The 23,035-nt window shown below is 46.4% G+C and overlaps 1 protein-coding gene across 1 annotated transcript in view; it reads left to right on the top strand.

Moving 5' to 3' along the window:
• Dpysl5 (dihydropyrimidinase like 5) overlaps positions 1 to 23,035 on the top strand; it is a 78,677-nt gene that overhangs the window by 20,600 nt on the left and 35,042 nt on the right. Inside the window, exon 2 of the mRNA XM_077791995.1 lies at positions 12,823 to 13,087. Within this exon, the coding sequence (XP_077648121.1) occupies positions 12,827 to 13,087 (261 nt within the window). The 5' untranslated portion in view covers positions 12,823 to 12,826. The remainder of the gene's footprint in view (positions 1 to 12,822; positions 13,088 to 23,035) is intronic.

The raw sequence follows: 23,035 nt of genomic DNA on the forward strand, positions 1-23,035 counted from the left end.
GCACTGAGCATGAGGGCACCATGCAGCTCTGTCCAGCATGCCCTTCTTGGCTTCCCCGTCATGCTGGATGAACTCCTAAGCCTCACCTCAGTGGCTCTTCTGAGGAGTAGTCCTCTACCCCAATTCGTGTTAATGCTCCCGCACCTTTCCTGTCCTGACACAGCCCTCCCAGCTCTTTGTCTCACACTGAAATGTCTGTGCTTTCCTTTCCACTGTGAACTTCTGAGCTCCTTGAGAGTTGGCTCAGTATCTGGCACCCGATGCAAGGCAAGTCGTAGGTGCTAACCTGCTTCTGCCCTTAGCAAAGCTCAATCTGCTAACAGTGTGGAGGCCTCAAGATTGATTAGAACAGCCACGTAATGGTGCTGTCATAGTGTCTAGGAAGGAGATAAAGGCTAGAGTGAGGCCGTGGGTGGAGACAAGAGGACGGATGAGAGACAGATCAAGTAGGTAGAACTGACAGTGTGAGCAGTGTTGGGTTGTGATGTCCCCTAACTATTCAGCACAGGGGACCAGTGAGTTAGCCCATCATCACAATCCTGATCTTTGATTCTTGGTTTTTTTTTTTTTTGTGTGTGTGTGTGTGTGTATGTGTGTGTGTGTTTAGAATTACCCCTATTCTTCTTCCCTTCCACAAAGCTGTGTGACTTTATCTAGCAACCCTCCGTGTCATCATCCATCAAACGGGGTTAGTATATCCACCTCCAAGACCACCTGTCAGGTGGTTTCCTTGAAGCACCATGTTTAAGAGCCCTCCAGTCCCTGACACACAGTAGCACTTAGGGTTTTGTGCTCTCCTCCACCCTGTTACCTTGGGTGATTGGATTAGCGCCATCTCCTGACTGATCTGAAGAACTCCTAGGGAGAGAAGGCAAAATCCGCTTTTGTTAATGGGTTTCCATAAGTCATGGGTGCAGCCTGGCCAGCAGGTCCTCACCTGTCCACATGGCTCTATGCTCTGCTCTGCTCATCCTTGCTGCCACTGTCATCCCCAAGCTATTCTCTTTTTCCTCCAGGGACATCCCAGCATTCTGTCCTTTCTGAGTTCTGCTTCTTCCTTTTCTATTCCGCAGGCACCACCTAGTTAGCCCAGTTGCGTCCTCATGCCTGGCTATCGCAGCCATTGTTCTGCCTGCAGTCAGCCTGGGCCAGGTGAAAGAGTGGGAGATCAGCCCCCAAAGCATGTTTTCATCTGTGAGCAAACTCAGGCTCCTGCTTTGGCTGCTGCAGGGCATCATGTGAGCTGTGAGTCTTTTGGGGCCTCCATCTCTGGGCCCTACACCCCTCGACTTTATCTCCTAGCTCTCCAAGCACCTTTCTCATCCCCGGCCCACCTGTCACCCCAATGCAGAGAGCCTGCCCACCACCCCCAACTCATACTTGCTGATTTCTGTAAGAGCAGTAAGAGAGAGCCCTCTGGTCTTCTGACCCACTCCTTGAACAAACACTCAGATCCTGCACCAAGGGCTCTTGGGAGAATCCTTCCTGCCCCTCCCTGTTAGCGCATTCCTGCGGCCACACCGGCACATAGACAGAGCTCTTCACACCAGCTCACTGTCCTCCAGGGCCCCAGAGCATGTCTGCCTTCACCAGGCATCTAGTGAGACCCCCCCTCCATGGGCCAGGCCCCGAGAAGGATGACGTGAGGCAAAGGCTCTGCTCTCGAGGGGCTCCAGTGTGAAGGGCAGGAATTCCAACCCGAGTTTCCTGGGCCCCAAGGGGATGGTGTTTGATTAACTCAGAGGCTGTTGTAGGATTTATGTGAATTGTGTGTGGGCCTGACACATAAGAGTTCAAAGTGATGACGATGTGCTGATGGTGTGGATGTCACCCAGCAGCCACAGTCACGTGGCCAGAGGGCAAACAGAGCCAAGTGGGATGGATGCTCCTGGCTCTGCCCCACCCTATCACCCTTTCCAGTTGCCCTTCATACTCCTTCTGCATCCTTTGCATCCCCACTTCTTCTAAGACAGGACACATAAATGTTAGAGGCATCAGCCCTAGTCTAGGGAAAGTTGGACATTTTCATCCCAAGGCCTTTTTTAAAGTGTCCTGAATGCTCACTTGGCCTGTTGCTTCTGGTGGGCCCCATGCTCCCCGTAGGAGCCTGGGTGTCCCACACAAGTGACCCAGCTCACAGTGGCCCATCCACCCTGTCACCCATCCCATGAGTTGAGTTTCGTTACTTGTGTGTCTCCACTTGTACTGAAGGGACTTGGCACTCAGGCTCAGGAATTCTGGATTGGGATGAGCGTGTCTGTTTGCCTCAGTGAGGGAGGTGTCAGAGGCCCTTGAGAAGGCAGTAGCAGAGAAAGGCACAAGGGATAGGGACATCCTTGATTGGGCAGAAGCATTCTTGGATCTCAGTAACTGGCAGGTAAAAGCAGCTTCAATTGGGGGAAACATGTTTTAAGCAGAAGATGAAATTACCTGGTACCTGACACTCTGAAGGAATTCTATATCTCAGAGGAGATGGCAGGAGCCCTCCTGAAATCTGTTTAATTTCAAGAGTCAAACAGCCCTTTCTCAAAACCTTTGAGAAGGTGACATCATGGTGTGGGCAAGACTTCTTGAAAAGAAGAGGGGAAAATTTCCACTTTATTGCAATTTTTTCCCAAACAATATAAAGTACCAGCATGGCTTAAAATAGTTACTATTTTTATTCCTTGCCACATTGGGGGTTGAATCCAGGGGTGCTCTACCACCCAGCTACATCCCAGCCCTTTTATTTTTTTTATTTTTAAAAATATTTTTAAATTTCCGATGGATTTTTAACTTTGTTTATTCATATGTGGTGCTGAGGATCAAACCTAGGGCCTCACACATTAGGCAAGTCCTCTGCCACTGAGCCACAATCCCAGTCCCACTTTTATTTTTTTGAGACAGGGTCTTTCTAAGCTGTCAAGACTGGCCGTGAACTTGCCTATTTTCCTGCCTCAGCCTCCCGAGTCACTGGTATTATAGGCGTTTACCACTGCACCTGGCCACAATATTTTCTTGGGGGAAACATCACCTGTAACCCCTCAATACAAACCCTTGGTTATTCTCATGGGGTCTGTTTTTGCACACATATTTTGGTTTTGATAATACTTGACATGTATTTGTATAAACATGCAATTATTCCAAGATTTAAAAATTTTTAAGTGTTTGATGAATTATATATGGAAGAGTGAAGAGGATCTATGGGCAGTTTAAAGACTAAAGCTGTCTGCAGGGGCTGGGGATGTGGCTCAAGCGGTTGCGCGCTCGCCTGGCAATGCGTGTGGCCCAGGTTCGATCCTCAGCACCACATACAAACAAAGATGTTGTGTCCGCCGAAAACTAAAAAATAAATATTAAAACTCTCTCTCTCTCTCTCTCTCTTAAAAAAAAAAAAAAGCTGTCTGCATCACTCCTATGTCCTCTCTTGTACCTGACACTTGCAGCCTTTGAGAGCTCCCTCTGCCCAAGAGCCCCTCCCTCCCCCAGATGGAACCCCACTGTCCTGACTTTTCTGGTCATCACAACTTTTTCTTCATGATTTTACCATTATATGCTAAAACTCTATTTCACTTGTTGTCTGGTCTTGATCATTATCTGAATGAAATCATACTTTTATTTACTATTTCATGTCTACTTATTTCAATTATTGCTTGCAAGATATTGCAAATGTCTATAGTTAGTTGATACTAATTTTTAGTTTAAAAGAGAAAAAAATAGAAATTTTATATTCAATGCTCAATTTTTTCCCAAATCTAGATTTGTCAAGTGGCCCGGACTTTATACTTAGGAAAAGGTGTTTTTTTCTCCTATTAATGACTCACAGAAGAGTGCAGAGGATGTATGCGCAGTTATCACACCCCATCTGTGAACATAGTCCCAAGCTGAGAAGAGTCTGCCCCATCACTTCCCACAGTGGGGGGCCGGCCCCTCCACCCTTTGGCTGGCCTGCTGGGAAGCAGCCACTCTGGGCCACTGGAGCCTTGGAGATGCAGCTGCTGTTCTTCCAAGGGAGCCGATGGAATTCTTCCTGGGGTCAGGGACAGCTGGCGAGGGCCTGGAAAGCTTGGCAAGGGTGAGGAATCTGCCAGGGGATCGTCAGGGGTGGCGACTCCACCGGCCACCTGGTATTCTCTGGTTAAAACTTCTGCCAACAGCCTGAAGTCCTCATCACCCCTATATGCATACCCCTTCTGTCGTTCTCAGGGTTCTGCAGGAACTGGCCTCGTGGAAGTGGGATCATTCAGACTTACATTTCCCAGTATTCAGCCTCCCTGAGCCTCAGATGTAGCCTCCTGATGGTGATGAGTGAGTGACACCTATAAGGAGCCAGGTTTCTGCACAAATACCAAGGTCTGCACTACACACCCCTGGGATCGGATGCACACCTAGGTACACGTGCACTAACACACAACTAAACCTGACCTATCCCAACATGTACCACCACGCTGACTCAGCTTTGGCTTTCCACAGCGACAACTGCCAGTTTTTCTTCTGCGCCTTAGAGCTAATCTTGTTGAACAAGTGGTCTGTGGCTCCATTTCTTTCCACCCTCTCAGAGCTAATCCTTGGGAATTTAGCTTTTGTCCTGTGCGCACTGATGGTGCTTGCTCTTTACGTCCTGCCGTGCTGAGCCAGGCCAATCCAGATGAACCCGTGGGATTAAAACCTCTTACTCCATCTTAGCCTGTGAAGGACTCAATCCTTTGGATTTACATTCTCCTTCCCAGAAGCTGTTTGTTTCACCCAACTCTGGCTGGGCCCACCAGGCGCCATCTCTCGGGTGGGCTTGTGGCAGTCCTTTGTCCTTAAGTTTGTTTTTAAATTTCCTCAAGAACAAGCCCTTGTTCACTGTGTTCACACCCATCGTGCAGACAGGTTGGGATGGTGTTTGCCTTCTCTCTCCTCTGACAGTTCTGAAGAAGCTGTTCTGGTGCTGGCTCCGAACTGTAGTCCTGCCCTCTCCTGACCAACTTGGTCCTCTCCAGCTTCTATGCAGCACAGTGACAAAGGTGGTGGCAGTACTCTGGATGGAGATGCTTCATGGTCCCTAACTACAAACACTCTTGGCCAGTCCTCCCCAAGAATGATGCAGGCCATCTTATAGGTTTGACCTTGTTCAGCCTCTGGGTTAATAAAAAGGACCGGGTGGGGCATGAAGAGGCCTCCTGACTAGCCAGTTTGACATGGAACTATGCTTATGGACCCAGGGTGTGTCATGGTGGACATAGTATAGGCCACAGCCTCTCTGTAGCCTCTGTCCATGTGCTATTCTAACATATGTTGGTCCATCTTCCTGTTCCAGGCCCTGGTACCAGGTCCCCACCAGGTTGGGTTGACTCTAGGAGGAGTTCCAGATTTCTGGGGACCATGATGGTTGATAGTGGGGTTGTTTTTGGACAGGCTGAATTCCTGCTGCCTGTGGAACATCCTAAAAAAGTGGTCCAGTGGGCATTTGGACAATAGTAAAATGCCCCTGCTCCGTCAATAGGTTTTCAGATTTCTGCCTGCTTTGGAAAGTGGAGGAGAGGGTAGTGAAGAACTTGCTCACAGAGCAGGTGGGGTAGGTCTCTGAGAGAGGAGGTCATAGGGGAAGAAATAGCTACAATCTTTTTTTTTTTTTTTACTGGTGACCTGATTGTTATGAGTCATTAGTTTATATAAATGCACTAGGGAATTGAGAAGGAGGACATGAGTTAGTTGAATAAGGTGTGGGGACTTGGATGATAACAATGCTGAGTCCACAGGTCTTTGTATCATTATTCTGTATGCCTTACTTGGGTGTTAGAAATATTTTTTTAATTCTATTTTGTTGATTTGTTTGTGTTTGGTGCTAGAGTTTGAACCCAGGGCCTTGCACATGCTGAACACAGGCTCTCTACTACTGAGTTAACATCCCCAGCCTCATAAATATTAAATCTACTCAATAGTTTGATGAAAATAATATAGAGGGCTGGGGTTGTGTCTCAGTGGTAGAGCACTTGCCTAGCATGTGTGAGGCACTGGGTTCAATCCTCAGCACCACATTAAAAAAAATAATTGAAATAAAGGTTTAAAACAATAAAGAATTAATTATAACATTATACTGTGTGTTAATATTAGTTAAATATTATTTAGTGCTTTCTAAATTTGGAAAGCAATTTACTTTTTTTTTTTAATTAAATGTATTAACCTAGACCTTCAACGTCTCCCACTCATCTCAGACTCCCCTTTGATTTGGGGGATCTGTTGAACCTTTGATTTGCTGTCATGTTTCATCTCAAAAGAGAATCCCTTTCCTGAGTGACCCTAGGGTGCTACAAGTGCCAACGTTCCCCTCCCCATTAGGGCTGGCTCTAAATTAGAACAGAGAGAAGGCTTCTGAAAGCTGCTGATCAGAAGAAAAATAGCTGCGGGTTAGGGTTCCCAAACAAGTGTGCCGAGTGCCTTTTGATCCTTTAGAAGTGTCATCTGTCTGGAGCCAGCCTGTGTCCTCTGCCACTTGTTCTGACTTCACCTGCCCTTCACGTTGCCACCCAGGTTGCCATTAGGCTTAGCTTCATGTCACGTTAGTTGTGTAGCTCTCCTCTTGCAGGACATCACAGTGATAGATTATTTATAAAAATCACACATTTTTCTCTGGATTCAATCCAAAGAGGGAATGTGAGTCAAACTGTGCCTGTTAGAAAGAGGAAATCCATGTGTTAAACCAATACCTATCAAGTTTATTTTCAGGTCTTTATGCAAGAAGGGTCCCCTTTGCACCTTTCTGGCCCCATGTGTCTGTGCAGACTGCAGCTGAGCTGCGGCAGGGCCAGCTGTGCAGGACAGACCGTTCAGCTCCCCTTGTCTCACACCTCCCCACAGGCCCAGGAAACTGGGAAGGTGATGACAGAAGTAGACAACTCCAAAATGCGGTGTTGGGGTTGGCATTTCCTTGGCAGAACTACACTGCATGCCTTGTAGGAGGGTAGGGTGTTCGCCTGTCATGGGCAAACAGCGGTAGCTGGCATAACCTTGACTGTCCCCTCAGCACCATGCTCCCTGTGCTGTTCTCTGCATGGGAACAGCTCCAAGGCAGTTAAAAAGGGTTGGGGAGCTGTGATTTGTTATCCAGCAAAGTTGTTGTTGGGTAGCAAAAGAGTGTTACTATTTTAAACATGAAGAGGCTCTTTCATAAAAGACCTGGTTATAGTGTTGTCCCCACCTGGAAATCCCAGTTTCAGCATCGCACATCACCTTCACTCTGAACCGTAACTGGTTCAGGAGCATAAGAACACTATGCCACAGAACTGGGAAATCATGGGATGCAAGCTGTGTACGGTTGGATAAATCTTGGCATAGCAAAGATACCCACCATCTTGCCGTGGAAGGCATCATTGCTTCCCTGAATAAATTGTAAAATCCTTCAGGTCCCTGTATCTGCCGTGTACCACCACCCTGCTAGTCCTGGACTACTGTCCTTCAGTTCAAGGTCACTGTTGATAAAATCTGGGGACTGGAGGGAAAGTTAGGGCAAACTGGATGAATCTGCGCAGTGCTAGAATTCCTTACTTCTGACTTATTCTTATAGCTTTAACTATCAAACATTTTTCATCATTTCTGTCTGAGAGGATAGACATGTGTTCTGGATTCTTTTGTTTGCATAGACAAAATAGCTGAATGATTAAAATTTTTCGTTAAACATATGGGCATGTGTGATATAGCCAGACGTCTTTAATGGAAGTGACATTTATTTTAAGGCCCAGTTGTTCCTTAGTGATGATTTGATTATAATGTTCGTTTCTGTCTAGTGTAATATCTTGGTGCATTTGGCTGCTGTAACAAAAATAGCATAGTCTGGGTGACTTAAACCACAAACATTCATTCCCTCACAGTTTTGAAGACTGGAAGGTCAAGGTTCCTGCTGATTTGGTTCCTGGTGAGGGTTCTTTTCCTGGCTAAGGGACAGATCTCTTGTTGTTTCTTCATGCGGCAGAGAGAGATCTCTTCTGTCTCTTCTAATAAGGGCACTAATCCCATTCATGAGGCTCCACCCACATGATCTAATTACTCCCAAAGGCCCTGCCTCTAAGAACCATCACACTGGGGATTAGGGATTCAGGGCATGGGGTGGGGGAAGGGCACAAACATGTGTTCATAGCATGCAGTGACCCAGTGGGCCAGATGGCTGGCTCTGTCTTCACAGTTACTGCATTTTAGAATAAACCAGGTGACTTGAAGCATCATAAATTGGTAAATCTGCTATTGACCTTCTGGAGAGCTTCTTTTTCCTTCTGACCACAACCTCTGGTAAGAGTGTTCTCTGGATACATGGCCTCCATCAGAGCAGAGGGAGAAAGGCAGCCGGTGGTCTTTAGTGTTTAAGAGCCAATGTTATAATTGCCCTTAAATCCTTCCCTTTGTGGGGACTCTCCTGAGAGGTGCAGAATATCCACCCCACCCAGACACCCCCAGCTCCATGCACAGACCACATATATGCTGCAGAGAGAGATGCCAGGGACATTTCCTTTGTCTAGTTTAGCAAAGACTAACAGGGAAAGCTGTAGGGAGGAGGTGCTAATGAGGTTACAGGGGGAGGTGGGGAGCAGCAGAATGAAGGTCAACAGTCAACAGCCAGAGGGGATTGGAAGGGGTTGGGCATAACTTGGAAATGTAGAAATGTGTGGGAGAATTGATGACCACGGAACTGCTGGTGTCACCCTTGCCGGCTCTGATCTCTGGATGGAAAGACTCCATTTTAAACCAACACCTGCCAAATTAGTTAGTGTCCGGCTTATCCTTCAATCCCTTAGTGAAGCAGTTGCCTCTCTCCCCCAGTAGGCTGAGTTTCTTGAGAGCAGAGCCTGTGTTTTTGCCAGAGTTGTCTCCAGTGGAAAGGAATGAAGTTATGAACTATTATACCACACACAAATGTTCATTTTCAAAAGCTATTCTCCAAATGCACTTAGGTAGGGAATATGTTAAGCAATTGTGCTACAATATTATCCACATAAGCCAGCGCAGGCCTAGAGGGTCCCAAGGCTTGGGTGAACCGGACAAGTTGAAGCCCCACAGGTGGTTCTGATGACAGCAGGCCACATCATTCCCTGTAACTAGAAGTGGCCCAGGAGGCAAGGGTGGAGCTCACCATGCCAGGTTCAGTCAGGCCTCCAGGGTGGGTTATGATTTACACTGAAGTATTTCTACTGGGTAGCTGAAGATCTGGGGACTGAGTGACCCCACTTCCATACTGGCAGCATGGTTCAAAGCTAAGAGTGTAGGCACTTGTGTTCATCTGTAGAGCTGGATGACAAAATGCCATAGAAAGGTGGCTGAACAGAAATGTTTTCTCACAGTCTGAAGGCTAGAAGCCTAAGGGTCCATTTCTGGTGAGGACTGTCCTCCTGACTGGTAGATGACTGTGTCCTCAGATGACCTTTCTTCTGTTCACATTCATGGAGAAAGAGAGAGGATACTCCAATGTCGCCTGCTCCAAGGTCACTACTCACATCAGATCAGGGCCCCACCCTTAGATTCATTTAACCTTAAATTCCTTAAGGGCTGCATCTCCAAATGTAGCCAACTGCACTGGAGGTTAGGGATATTCAGCATATGAATTTGGGGATGAGGAGAGACAAACCTTCATCCCATAACTGCTCCAAAGACAAACTCTCTTTCCATCTCTACTCTTATAAACTTTATCTTAAGGAAGTTTCTTAACTTTCCTAAGCCTCAGCATCCTCTTGGTAAAAAAAATGGAGTGGTCATGGTGCTGTCCGGGGCATTGTAAGGATTAAATAAGATAGTGCATATATGGGCTTAGTGAAAGGTCTCATGAATAGGAGGTGCTTAATGACCATAAGTTAACATTATTCATAAGGTCCTCTCTGCTTTGAGATGAGTTACCTCTGCACTAGTTACAGGAGTGCAATCCAGCCTGGATTTCTAGGACTAGTCTAAGCCTGTGGGAATGGGATCCCTGGGCCAGGGAGGTCCCAGAACTTTCCTCTATTCTTTAGGGGAACCAACCCTCTTCTGCGCCAGGTTAACCTTCTGAGATTTCCGGCAGGAGCTGGAACAGGTGGTGGCAGTCCAAGGGCCAAGAGAAGGGGAGTAAGTGCTGGGACTGGTGGAACAGCTCTGTCTCCTCCCAGAAAGGATGTGGCAGAAGGGACGGCACCAGTTGGACCTGAGTGAAGGCCATTGGATTCCTTCTGGTTTCTATTTAGCTTAAAAAAGGGAAAAGCTCTTTAACATAAATGCTCAGACTAACCCAAGTTTATTATATAAATTTTTGAAAACATAGGAACTTATGGGCTGGGGATGTGGCTCAAGCGGTAGCGCGCTCGCCTGGCATGCATGCGGCCCGGGTTCGATCCTCAGCACCACATACCAACAAAGATGTTGTGTCCGCTGAGAACTAAAAAATAAGTATTAAAAATTCTCTCTCTCTCTCTTAAAAAAAAACAAAACAAAAATAGTAACTTATGAAGACCATAACAATCATCCCCGCCTCTTGTATGCAGAGTTAACACTTCCAACTTCTTTTGCAGCCAGACAGACCTGGTCTGAAACCCACACCCCCTCCTGGAGTTGTATGACCCTTAGTTGGCTCTTGTTTCCTATTACTTTTCAAATTCTGTTTCCTGCTCCTCTAATGATGCGAACATTTACCCCCCTCCCTTGTTTCCATTTTGTAGAATTGCTGTGTAGATAAAATGCATGTGTAGTGCTGGGTGTGTGGTATTGAGAGCCATTGCTCTCGCTTCTCTTGAAGATGATGCCCTTGGCTTTGATTGGAGTAGCAAAACTCAGTCATTACTATACCACACACTTCCTGGTTCTGCACCAGGCATGTGCTGTGAAATGGAAGCAAACCAATGTTGTTATTTCCAACAGGGACTTAAGAACTATGCTCCTTTTACCCTGAAACTGTTCTGGAAATGTAAGGATTCATATTTGCACAGAGGATCAGATGTGTGTCCTCTTTCAGCAACCCCTGCCACTATCATCACTCCCCTCTTGTGATGCAAACTGAGAACTTGGACCTGTGTTTTCATAGTCACACCTGAGCGTGGCTTTGGAATAACAGAGAGAGAGAGAGAGAGAGAGAGAGAGAGAGAGAGAGAGAGAGAGAGAGAAGGAGGGAGAGGGAGAGAGAAGATTTGGTCAGAGTAGCTTTGTCCATCATCTGAGAACCCAACCATTTCAAAATTATTGCTTCTGAAATTAAGTCTCTGGTTTTCAGATCATGAGACAAAAGATCCTCAGAAATATGCCCAGTTTCCATCAATAAACAGACTTGTGGCTGTGGCCATCCCAATTCTTCCCAGTCTCTCCAGCTCAACTCCTCCCATGGCCTCTCTGCCCTTCCACACCAGGGAGCAGATCTCTTCTCCCCAGAGGTCAGAATGATACCTTGCAAAGAGCAGGTGTTCATAGGGTACAACTATCACTCCCAGCTACCTATCTTGTTTCCCAGCGCTCCCCTGCGCAGTGCCCCAAGGGCCAGCCTGTCTGAACTGCAGGAGCACCTGGTGCTCAAGGCTCGGAGGGCCCTGAAAGCTTCTTGGTGTTGAGATTCCATGCGCTCCAGCCTGGCCCACTTGGCAAAAGAATAAGCCAACTGCTTAAGCCAACTGTGTCCATGAGAGCAGGCCAAGAGCAGAGAGCAGAGAGATGATGTGTCTGTCTCCTTTCAAGAGGAGTTCCTTCCACAGGTCCTCAGGCCTCTTCATCCTGGACACTTGCCTGGTGGAAGACAAAATGAAGCGACGAGAATGAGAGACAATATGTTCACAGTTATTTGTTGTATTCAAGAAGTTGACCATTATCCTAGACAGAGATGCCAAATAGCCCAGGAAACAAATATGGAATCGGCCTACTCAGTGCCTTAACATTTTGGTTGTGTCAGAGTGCAACAAGAAGATGAGGTTATTCATTCGATTATTCACCAGTTTCAAGTGTCCTCTAAGAGAGGCTGGGGATGAAGAGGAGGTAAAGGCAAAGGTCACCGATACCATTTGGCCTTGAGGGTCTCAGTCACTTGGTGGGGACAGAATCCAGAGCTGTAGAAGCATTTAATCCCATGAAGACCCAGAGAATCAGTGAAAGCTGCTTAGAAGAAGAGACGGTTGAATTGAGTCCTAAAGAATGAGAAGTTTGCTGGGTATAGAAGTGGCCTTCATTCAACCCCCAAATCTCTGGGGGTGGGGCTTGGCCACAGGTGTTTTCAACAGCTCTCAGAAGAGCTGACCATGCAGCCGGCTGTGGAGCCCCATGGGGGAGGGCAGCCTTCTGGAGGCCCACCCTGAGGCGTGAACTGAGAGGGTCCATCTGAAGAATGCTGTGAATTAGGCAGCTGGGAGGGCTGGAGGATCTGGCTGAGACTTGCCCCAGGAGCCTCTGACGTCTCGGGACAGACACCACGGAGCATAGTAGAGACACTGGTCATGTAAGACCTGCTCGTTGGCTTGGCTACTTGGTAGACATAAAGTCCTTGGCACTTTGACTTTCTCATCTGTAAAATGCGACTCCTGGAGTTATTTGGGGAGCTAAAATGAGATAGTAGATACGAAAGTGCTTTAGAACTCACACAGCATTTCTGGAAGGTAAAAATGGTATTTTTGTGGGCCCCAGCTTCCCCTTTACTGCCACTGTGTCATGAGTCCATTGTGAGGTCATTGGGAGGCTCATGACCCCCAGTTGGCTGTTGGACCAGTTTTCTGAGGCTCAAGAGTAACTTTCTCCCCATTTCTGCTCACCTTGACCACAGAGTTTGGCTCTAGGAAGGGGTGACTGAAGTGTGGCTAGGAAGGAGTGGGCCTTAGTGACTGTGAAAGGAACTTTGACCTTGACTGGTTCCCCTGTCACCTTCCATAGGAACATGCTTGCCAATTCAGCCAGCGTGCGTATTCTCATCAAGGGAGGCAAGGTGGTGAATGATGACTGCACCCATGAGGCCGATGTCTACATTGAGAACGGCATCATCCAGCAGGTGGGCCGAGAGCTGATGATCCCCGGAGGGGCCAAGGTGATTGACGCCACTGGGAAACTGGTGATCCCTGGAGGCATCGACACCAGCACCCACTTCCACCAGACCTTCATGAATGCCACCTGCGTGGATGACTTCTACCATGGGACCAAGGTAATGCTCCTGTTTGCCAAAAGTGGCTTCTTTATTCTGCTCCTGGGGCTGCTCCAGATGAAACCCTGATACCATTTGGCCTTGAGTCTCAGTCACTCAGTGGGAACAGAAACCAAAGTAGATGCTCCCACTCTGTTACTACCAAAAGAAAGGTGTCTCTAGGGGCTTTTATGGCAACTAGGGTAGGGATTTCCACCTACTTGTCTCAGACAGTTTAAAAGACAGAATTTAAACCTGTTTGTTGATTGCATTACCATGTACCCAGGCCAGGAACTGATTGTATTTTCATATGTTTAAAAAAAAATTTTTTTCACAACACTGGGAATTGAACCCAGGGCCTCATGCATGCTAGGCAAGTGCTCCAGCTCTGAGCTACAACCCCCCAACCCTTTTTAAATTTTATTTCATAAGGGGATCTCACTAAGTTGCTGAGGCTGGCCTTAAACTTGCAGTCCTCCTGCTTCAGCCTCCTGAATAGCTAGGATTACAGACAGGCATGCACCATGGCACCCAGCTATTTTTATATTTTTATGTCATGTTACACAGAACTAGAGAAAGAAGAGGATCAGCTGTGTTTATTATTGTGTAGGAGGGAAGAGTTGGCTTGGTGGACTTGTTTATGCATGATAAGCTAAATTGAATCCCCAAAGTGTGACAGATTATAAAATCACCTCTCTAGTTGCTTTTGATAGCAGAAATCGTGAAAAAGCCATAGTTATCTTCTGTTTTCTCTCCTAGCTTGTTTGTTGTTTGTATAAATGACTTAAAAAATACTGATTGTTCTCTTTTTAGTGTGAGTTATCAGGAACAATATTTAATTGGGCTGGGTCTGAGCTACTGTATGTTCCTGAATGCAGAGGACAAAAATTCAAGCCTGTGAAACAGGAATCAGGAGCCACACAGATGGGTTCTTTCACTCTTTGTGCTCCAAACCTATCATTGATGTCTTTCCTCTTCATCATAATGATCTGTCACATTCCAGCCTCTTCCTGGACGTCAGACAGCGGGAACATGCAGGGCAAAGCCTCTGCATTCGTCAGCTTTCCTGGAGCCCGCACTGACCTGGAGCCTAGCTGCCCGTGAATATTTGTAGAATGAATGGGCAAATACTGCATATCCAGATGGCTGTCTACACCCAGGGAGCGTCAGATTCATCTAGGAAGTTGTTTTCAAACACAGAACTGAATCAGAATCTCAAGGGCGCAAGTCTCCAACCCTGGCAGCAGTTCCTTATGCTGACTATTTATAGTGGGCTTGGCCTCTAATGCTCCCTGGGTGAGAGGAATTCACCAGTTCTTGGTCCTACATAGGCTGACAGCCTCAAACCCCCACCCCTCGTGGCCCTGAAACCTAAAATCCTACTAGTACTCTATCTGGGGTTAGGGTCGTTGTCAGAGAACCCTTCCCCTGTGCCCAGGGATTTCCCCCTGGGATTCATTTCTTGGGGGCTCAGGTGTTCCTGATGCTAGGCAGCAGCTGATGAGGCCCCTCAAGGCCACCCTTGAGGAGTCTGGCTGGGACTGTACGTATAGGAGAGGCTGGCCCCTATGCACCCATCTGCCCCAGGTAGGTGGCCTGACAGTCTCCCTGAGGTAAGAACACGTTCTTCCCCCGTCCAGGATCTGCAAAATAGACCCTCGGAAGGTTGAGCTGTGAGGAGTCAGGACCCAATAGCCAGGAACCAATCTGAGTTGGGGTAAGGACATTCTCTGGCCTCCGAGAGCACACCTGCCCTCTCTTGTCAAGCCCAGGGAAGTCAGGCAGTGGGAAGATCCTCCTCCTCTCCTCTGAGAACTCCCTTGGACCCTGCAGGTGATGTCTTGCTAATGAAGTGGGTGACCCCATCCTCATAAACTGGGGTCCTCTTGGATGGTACCCAGGTGGTAATCAGTACCTTTTTAAAGTGAGTAAGCCTATCCAGCTTGCCGTCCTATGCACCAGGACAGGACAGGACAGTTTTATTTGTGGTTATTTTTGATGTCATTTTTGTTGAAATGTAGCCTGCATACAGAGAAGTGCACAGATATTAAGTATACAGAATTATCAAAACTGAACACACCCTTGTAACCAGCTCCCTGTCAATTAACCAAATGTTATTAGCATCCAGAAGCCCCTTCCAGTCACTGGTCCCCACCAAGGGTAACCACTATTCTAACTATAATCAGAATACTGTAGTATTTTTTAAATACCATAAGTTTTTGAAATCTAATTCACATATCATATACACCCATCTAAATTGTAGGAGCCAGGGATTTTTAGTACATTAATTACAGATCGGTTTGGAGTATCATTACTTTATGTGAATGAAATCAAGCCAGGTGTGCCTTTGCATTGACTTCTTTTGCTCAGATTCACCCATGTTGTTGTATGTGTGTGTTGTTTGTGGTTCTTTCACTCTCGTTGCTCTGTTGTATTCCACTGTGTGACAGACTACATGTACTTACCCATTCTGTTGTCTCTGGGCATTTACGTCCTTGCTGGTTTGAGGTTAAGACATCGTGCTATGAACATTTTGTATACATCTTTTGGCAAACATGTATGTGCACAATTTGTTGGGCATATTCCTAGGAGTGGAATTAACAGGTCAAAATATGACACAAAATGTTCAGCTTCAGTGGATACTGCCAAACAGTTTTCCAAATTGTGACAGTGTATGCTCCCCGCAGTATGAAAGAAAGGCCACAGTATTTCACATTGACATGCCTCTGATAGTGAGTGACACCAGTCTATGCTGGGGTGGTATGCTGAGGCCTTGTACCAAAAAATGGTTAGTGTTCCTGCTTTGGGGGACCTTTAGTTCAGGGCCAGATGCCACGCTGTCCCTCTGCTGTCTACTGGCCTCATGGAGGGCAGCCTGGCCCTCTCAGTCTTATTTTCCACATTGTCATCTGCCAGAGCCTCATTAGCCAGGAGTTACAGGTTTTCCCCTGAGAGCCTTCAGCTCTTCAGAGCCAAAGAAGAGCTCTGCACACAAATCTTTGTGCAAAATGGAGGGTAACTCTTGATCTTTTACAGGCTTCTCCACTGTTACTGGGGTTGGCTTCCTCCAGAAAACATTTGAAGGACCCTATGTGATTAAAGGCTCCAGACCTTCCAGTTTCTGCAGGTTTGGGCTGCCTTCATATCAGGCATCAGTTGTGCTGAATTTAGACCATAGACCACCCCCACCAAGCCACCTGATTGGTGGTGTCACCTAAACAGACTCTTTATTATATCCATCCCCTCAGCAAGATTGCATGTGTCTTTACGCCCCAGACTTCCTGTTGCCCAGCCCCTGAGCTAGCCTCCTGGACCCCTTTAGTAGACCTGCCCAGAGTCCTCCTCAGGCCTCCAAGAAGGATTCCTGCCCTTGCACCCTTCTGCCCTCCACTCCCACATGGCTGCTCCTACCACTCAACATTTTGTCTTCCCATTTCCTCTGGTTCCTGAAAATTTCCTGGGAAGAGAAAATGCTCTCCTGTTAGAACACTGGCTGACAGGGACATGTGGGTTTAATTATTCACTCCACCTTGGCACTTGTGCAGAGGCCATGTGCCCTGATAGACCGCCTATTCAGCTCACACCAAGAAAGTCTGGCTCACTTGAAGCATATTGTTATAATAGAAGAATGATCCCAAGGAAGAGCTCACTGAGCAATTAGCCAAGAGAGATGGAGGGATCACATCGAGTCTTTTTGTGCTTATCAGACAGATCCTCCGGGTCTTGAGCCTTGCACCCCCTCAGCTTTTGCGTACTTGTGGATTTGGCAGCAGCAGCCAGGGCTGGAAAAACAAAACAGTTGAGAGCCTGGCTTTGCCCAGAACATCTGGGTCTCCATTGTACTCAGCCTGAAGGGATTTCTCGCCAGCACTTTAGCAAACGCCTTCCATGCCGCAGCAGCCTCTGAGGCTGCGACAGGCTCTGCCTGGCTCCCCTGCTCACAGCCTGGTCACTTGATCGTCCGCCCTGCTCCAGGCACCACCTCCCTCTTCCCCTCTAACCTGCAGGCCTCGTCCTCCAAGGCCAGAAGCAGTGTTTACCGGGAGGTGCCAGGACCACCTGCTTGCTGATAATACAGACTCTCTTCTAGAAAGAAACTGTGGGGAGACAAGGAGAGGGGTACTGAGGGGATCCAGTGACCCACCTGTGTTGGTAAAGGCCTGGGATTATAGTCAAGTTGTGGGGACTTGACCTACATAGAAGTTAACATTTATTCTTTTGTACATATTTAATATTGCATCACAAAGAATGTTCATATGGGCTCTCGACTAGGGGTACTCATGGCCAGGTGGAAATACAGAATCAGTCCTTTCAGCTAGAGGCACTAGCCCCTTCACTAAGTCGGTAGAGAAGGAGCAGCCATAGACAACTAAAAAAATTCTGCATCCCTTCCCTGCCTCCCTCTCCTCCAAAAATATTTTAAGAACCACAGTTAGGCCAATGGTTTTCAACCCTTGGAAGCAAATTACATTAGAACCACTTGGGGGATTTTTAACAGATGTCAGTGTCAGGCCCCAGCCCAGACCAATTAAATCCATGTCTCTAGGCCTGCCTCCTCCCCCATAAGTATTTTTTAAAGCATCTCTGGTGATTCTGATCACTGGCCAGAAGATTATTCAGAAACTTTCTTGGTGTTTGGAATGGCCTAACAACCTGGCTGTACTATGGTGCCCATCTGACCCTCACCTTATATGCCAAGGCTGACACCTGAATCTCCTTTGAACGTATAGGCCTTGCCTGACCTTTGCCTGTCTTATTTGCTTCTTTCTTTTCATTCACATTCCAAGACCCAAACCCCAGGCTAGGGCCTAGATCCCTTAGGCTTGCTAAGTGTCCCTGGCATGACGTTTGTCCTTCTTCCATACCCCCTTGGGTTCGTCATGGTGAGAGAAGTTGGCAGTGGTAGAGGTGTCATCAAGTGGAAGATTGACTGGGGTTGGCCCACTTCCTGGAGGACCAGAGACAATCTATCTATCTAGTCTGTGCCAGGGGTTGTACAGTCTTAGAGACAGACAGCCTCCCAGGAACTAAAAAATCAGCACCAGTAGGAGATCTTACAGTCAACTTATAGAGGAAGCCAAATCCAAAGCAGAAGAGTGCTTGTCCAGCATGGGATTGGCCTGGTGGACGTTCAGTGGCATAGACTAGAATGATGTGCTGGGTCCCAACCCAGCCGAGGATTTTGGCTCTCCCTTTCCTCTCCCACTGCAGAGGAGCCTCTGTGGTGGAATCCTAAGATGTGCCACATAAATAGATGTAAACACGAACTCCCTTTGGTGTGCAGCCCTGCCAGCATCCTTACGAAGGATCCCATCCATCCATTGGGCACACTATTCTTGCCTTTAAAATTTGGCTTTAACCTTTATATGCTGCTCATGTCCTTTCTTCTTTTTCTTTGACTCTATTTAATTCTGGCCAAAATATCTTTCCAGTCTTGAAACTCTGCTGTGTTTTCCAGCCTATGGTGACCCATGCTTATGTGGTCTTATTTATTGATTTGTGTTCCCAAGTTCACATATTCCTTCATTATTCTATAATGTTGGAAGGGACCTTAGAAATCATGAACCCAGGGCTGGGGTTGTGGCTCAGCCGTAGAGTGCTCGCTTAGCATGAGTGAGGCCCAACACCACATAAAAATAAATTAAAAAAAAAAAAAAAAGGTATTGTGTCTAACCAAAAAAATAAATATTAAAAAAAAAAGAAAGAAATCATGAACCCATCCTCCCATTGATAGGAGGCCCAGAGAAAATGAATGCATTGCCCCCAGTCCCAAAGACAGCTGGACCCGAATGCAGGTTTCTCAGTATAAGACTAATTCTTTCACCAATCCATTCAGGGTCTCCTGAAACCCCAGAACTGACTGGATAGTCATTCCATTAGTCAGCCTGTGACCTCTTGGCTGGCTGTATACAAATAATTTCCTTCACCCAATATGACTCTAAACTTGCCTGGACCAAATGAGGGTGTCAAGAAACTGAGACCTCTCAGGCAGAGGCTGACAAACTGCTTGCCCACCCAAGATGGTGGCTTTGAGAAGCAGCATTTCCCCCTGTAGGGCTAACATCGCAGTTGGTGCCTCAGAACAGGACCATTGATACATGGTGATTGTGAGGGTTAACGAGGTGGTATGTGACAAATACTTCAGAGTGCTTGATGCAGAATACACATAGAATAAATATTGGGGTCTGCCTACTTCCACCCCAGGGCTGTCTTCCAGTTTCTTGAGTTCCTTGAGAAAAAATCTGCCCACTTTGGCTCCACAGTGAAATTGATCTACCACCCATCTGTGCTCATGCTGCCTGAGTCCCTGGCCGTACACTCTGGTGGGTCTTCTCTGGACATTTGTCACCTCCCAGCTTGTTTTCCCGGTTCAGCTGCTATCACATCCTTTCTGCTCACTCTACCTCTCTGCCACTGGCCGGGCTGCTTAGGGTCACTTTCTTCTCCGAGTCACCCACAGTCCCACCAGAGAGTGCTATGAGTGCTTCATGACTTGGCTTTCCCTCCCCAAGGGGGAGACGTCCCTTCTACCCTTCCCTGTGTTGTCTGGTCCACTTGCAGGGTGTGTGTTAGTTTTCTTCTGTATAACTAAATACTGAAAATTTAGCTATTTAAAATACCCATTTATTAGCTCATAGTTCTGTAGTCTGAAGTCTGGGCATGGTGTGACTGAGTTCGCTGTCCCCACATGGGACATCGGGGTGTCACTGGGCTTCATTCTCATCCAGAGTTCAGGGTCCCCTCCCAAGCTTATGTGGTGGTGAAGTTCGGGGCCTGAGATCCCCATTTCCTTGATGGCTGTCAGTCAACAACGGATCTCAGCTTCTAGAGGAGGCCAGCAGGCCATGCCACGTGCCACCTCCCTCATAAAGCCATCACCTGATGCTCTCACCCCGAATCCCTCTCCCACATCAAGCCCCTGGCTGGAATCTCTCTCAGCAAGAAGAGCCCCTTTAGGCTGGGGATGTGTCTCAAGTGGTAGCGCGCTCGCCTAGCATGCGTGAGGCACTTGGTTCAATTCTTAGCACCACGTAAAAATAAAATAAAGACTTTGTGTCCACCTAAGACTAAAAAATAAATATTTAAAAAAGATTAAAAAAAACAAAGAGCCCCTTCCCTGTGTGAGCTCTCATGACTAGTTGAGGCCCACTGAGGGTCAGCTCCCTTATTTGAAATCACTGTGCCACAGAATATGACCTTTTCATAGGTTGGGTTTCACATCTTATTCACTGGGTCCCTTCCTCACTCAACAGGAAGGACTGTCGAGGTGGCCGTCATGGGAGTCATCTTAGAAGCCTTTCTGCCACCAGGGGCCACATGTACTAACATGGCCACCCTATAGACATTCTGCCCTGATATGCCTCTGCTCACCAATTTTGCCTTAACTACTTAAATCTGTTTAAGATTCCATTTTTAAAATAAAAAATCACCTTAGCCACTGTCACCTCACAGCTCTCTCTGCTTTGTACCATGTCCCCACCTGAGCACCTGCAATGGTTCTCTGTTATCTAAGACATCAAGTTTGAATTTCTGGACCCTCAACCTGGGCAACTCCTGATCTGACTTTGTCCTGGCCAGGCATCCCTCACAGCCAGCTGCTCTCTGCCTGTGCCGGTACATCAGGGAGATGGTTTTCTGAGCCTGCCCCTGTGAGCATCCCCTCCCCACCTGTCCACAGAACCCCTCCTTCCAAGCTCAGTCACCCTTGTTGCACTTCTTTGGCAGATTCAGCCCTAGCATCTTGCTTCTCACCAGCTAAAGTCATGTGTCATCCCGGGGCTTTCAGGTTGTTTCCCATGTTAAGTTTGTCTCTAGGTGAGGGTGAAGACTCCAAGGGGCCGAGACCACGATTTATATGTGAGTCCCCACAGACACACAGATGGAATAGTCTGTGCATATGGTAGACATCCATGCATTTGCTGTCAGCTCAGCCTGATGGTTAGAATAGAGCCCTGGACAGCTGCCGGAACTGAATTTCAGCTCCACTTAACTAGGTGTGTGATATGGGCAAGTTAATGTCTCCTGGACCTCCATTTCCTTATCTGGAAAATGGAGACTATACTGGCACTTTCTGTGGATTCGTTGAGCCGCTATTTGTAGAGAACTCAAACTAGTACTTAGTACTTACTAAGCATTATATGAATTTAAAAAAAATAAATAAATGGATCATATTGATCAAAGACAGACCCCTTAAAAAGCCATTTGTGCAGTTTCCTCCTGAGCATACATATTAAACTGTTAAGCATCAAATAGTAGCTGAATAATTGGATTCCATTTCTACCGTAAGGGTCAACTCTGTGTATTAGATTTCAAATGGAACCTATTAGTAATGGTGAGAAATTCTAATGTTCTCTGCTTTCTCTTTCTCCTAAAAGCAGACAGAGCCGGTTATAAATTTTGCTGGCATTTAAAGACGTCCACTTCAAACCACTTATCTTGCTTAACAAAACCTCGATGGCAACTCTCCTCCTACCTGTGCGTTAATTCGCTGCCCAGAATGTAAGCCAGGTTGATCCTTCCTGGCGGATCTAGCTCTTTTATCAACTTTTGCATTTACAGTGGAAATAACCTCCTGTGGTGACAAAGCAGCTCCTCAGTTCCCAGAACAAAGAGTATTTGCAAAGTATCTATCGACATAGAGAGATCTTTGAATTTTTAAAATCTTGAGTTCAGAATAGAAACACCTGTATGCATCTTGGAAACCATTCATACCTAGGACAAGAAACCTGCATTTTGCTCTCATCCTTGAGTCTAAAAAGAAAAAAGGAAGAAGAAAAGATATCATGTGCTGTATGTGCACTTCCGTGATACATATGGCATATGAATTATGTATTTTTCTTTTTCTTTTCCCTTTTCTTAAATTCCTCCTTTTTTTAGTTGTAGATGGACACAATAACTTTATTTAATTTATTTATTTTTATGTGGTGCTGAGGATCAAACTCAGTGCCTTACATGTGCTAGGCAAGTGCTCTACCATTGAGCCACAACCCCAGCCCATGATTACATATTTTTTAGGGTTTCAAAAAATTTTTTCTGAATGTGACCTTATGGAAAACTTCAAAAAATCTCAGTTGAAAGTATCTTTTCTCCCAAACTTTTCTAAGTTGCCATGTTTCTGTGTTGAACACAAGGTATATGTCTTAGAATGGTTCATACCAGGTGGACCTGAGTGTAGCTGTTCCCTCTCCCCTGGGTGGTTTCAGCCTCCTCCTTCCCTTGGGTTATCACTGCAGCCAACTGTGTTTTTCTCTCCTTCTGATCCTTTTTTATTTCTCATTAATTAAAACAAAATCTATACTTAATGACTATATGAAGATAAAACAAAGGGCCAACAATAGTGAGAGCTTTCTCACTGACCAGTGTTTTCCTCTCATTCCACATCTCTCATTCGGACATCCTCTCACTTGCACATTTATGCACCGGTTTTAGATTTAGAAGTACCATTAGAGATGAATTAATCCAACCCCTGATCCAGAAATAACTTTCCTATTTGATTCAAACTCTCCAGAGTAGTCTCAATTAATATTTGAAAATAAAATTAAAATTGATATAAGGTGGTGAGCTCTAGAAAAGAATATGTAGAGAAAGTAAGAGGTCATAGCAAGGTGCATGCCTATAATCCCAGCTGTTTGGGAGGCTGAGGCAGAGGGATCACGCATTCAAAGCCAGCCTCAGCAAAAACAAGGTGCTAAGCAACTCAGTGAGACCCTGTCTCTAAATAAAATACAAAAATAGGGCTGGGGATGTGGCTCAGTGGTCGAGTGCCCCTGAGTTCAATTCCCAGTACCAGAGAGAGAGAGAGAGAGAGAGAGAGAGAGAGAGAGAGAGAGAGGTCAGAAATAAATAACTTGGGAAACCACTCTTTTTCTTTTTTAATATACACCTTAAAAAAAAAACTTGATTGAAGTATCACTGATGTACAATAAGTTGCACATTTTACATTATAAAGTTTAATACATTTTGACATAC

The sequence above is a fragment of the Urocitellus parryii genome, chromosome 12, assembly GCF_045843805.1.
Source record: "Urocitellus parryii isolate mUroPar1 chromosome 12, mUroPar1.hap1, whole genome shotgun sequence".
In the NCBI taxonomy this organism is placed as follows: domain Eukaryota; kingdom Metazoa; phylum Chordata; class Mammalia; order Rodentia; family Sciuridae; genus Urocitellus; species Urocitellus parryii.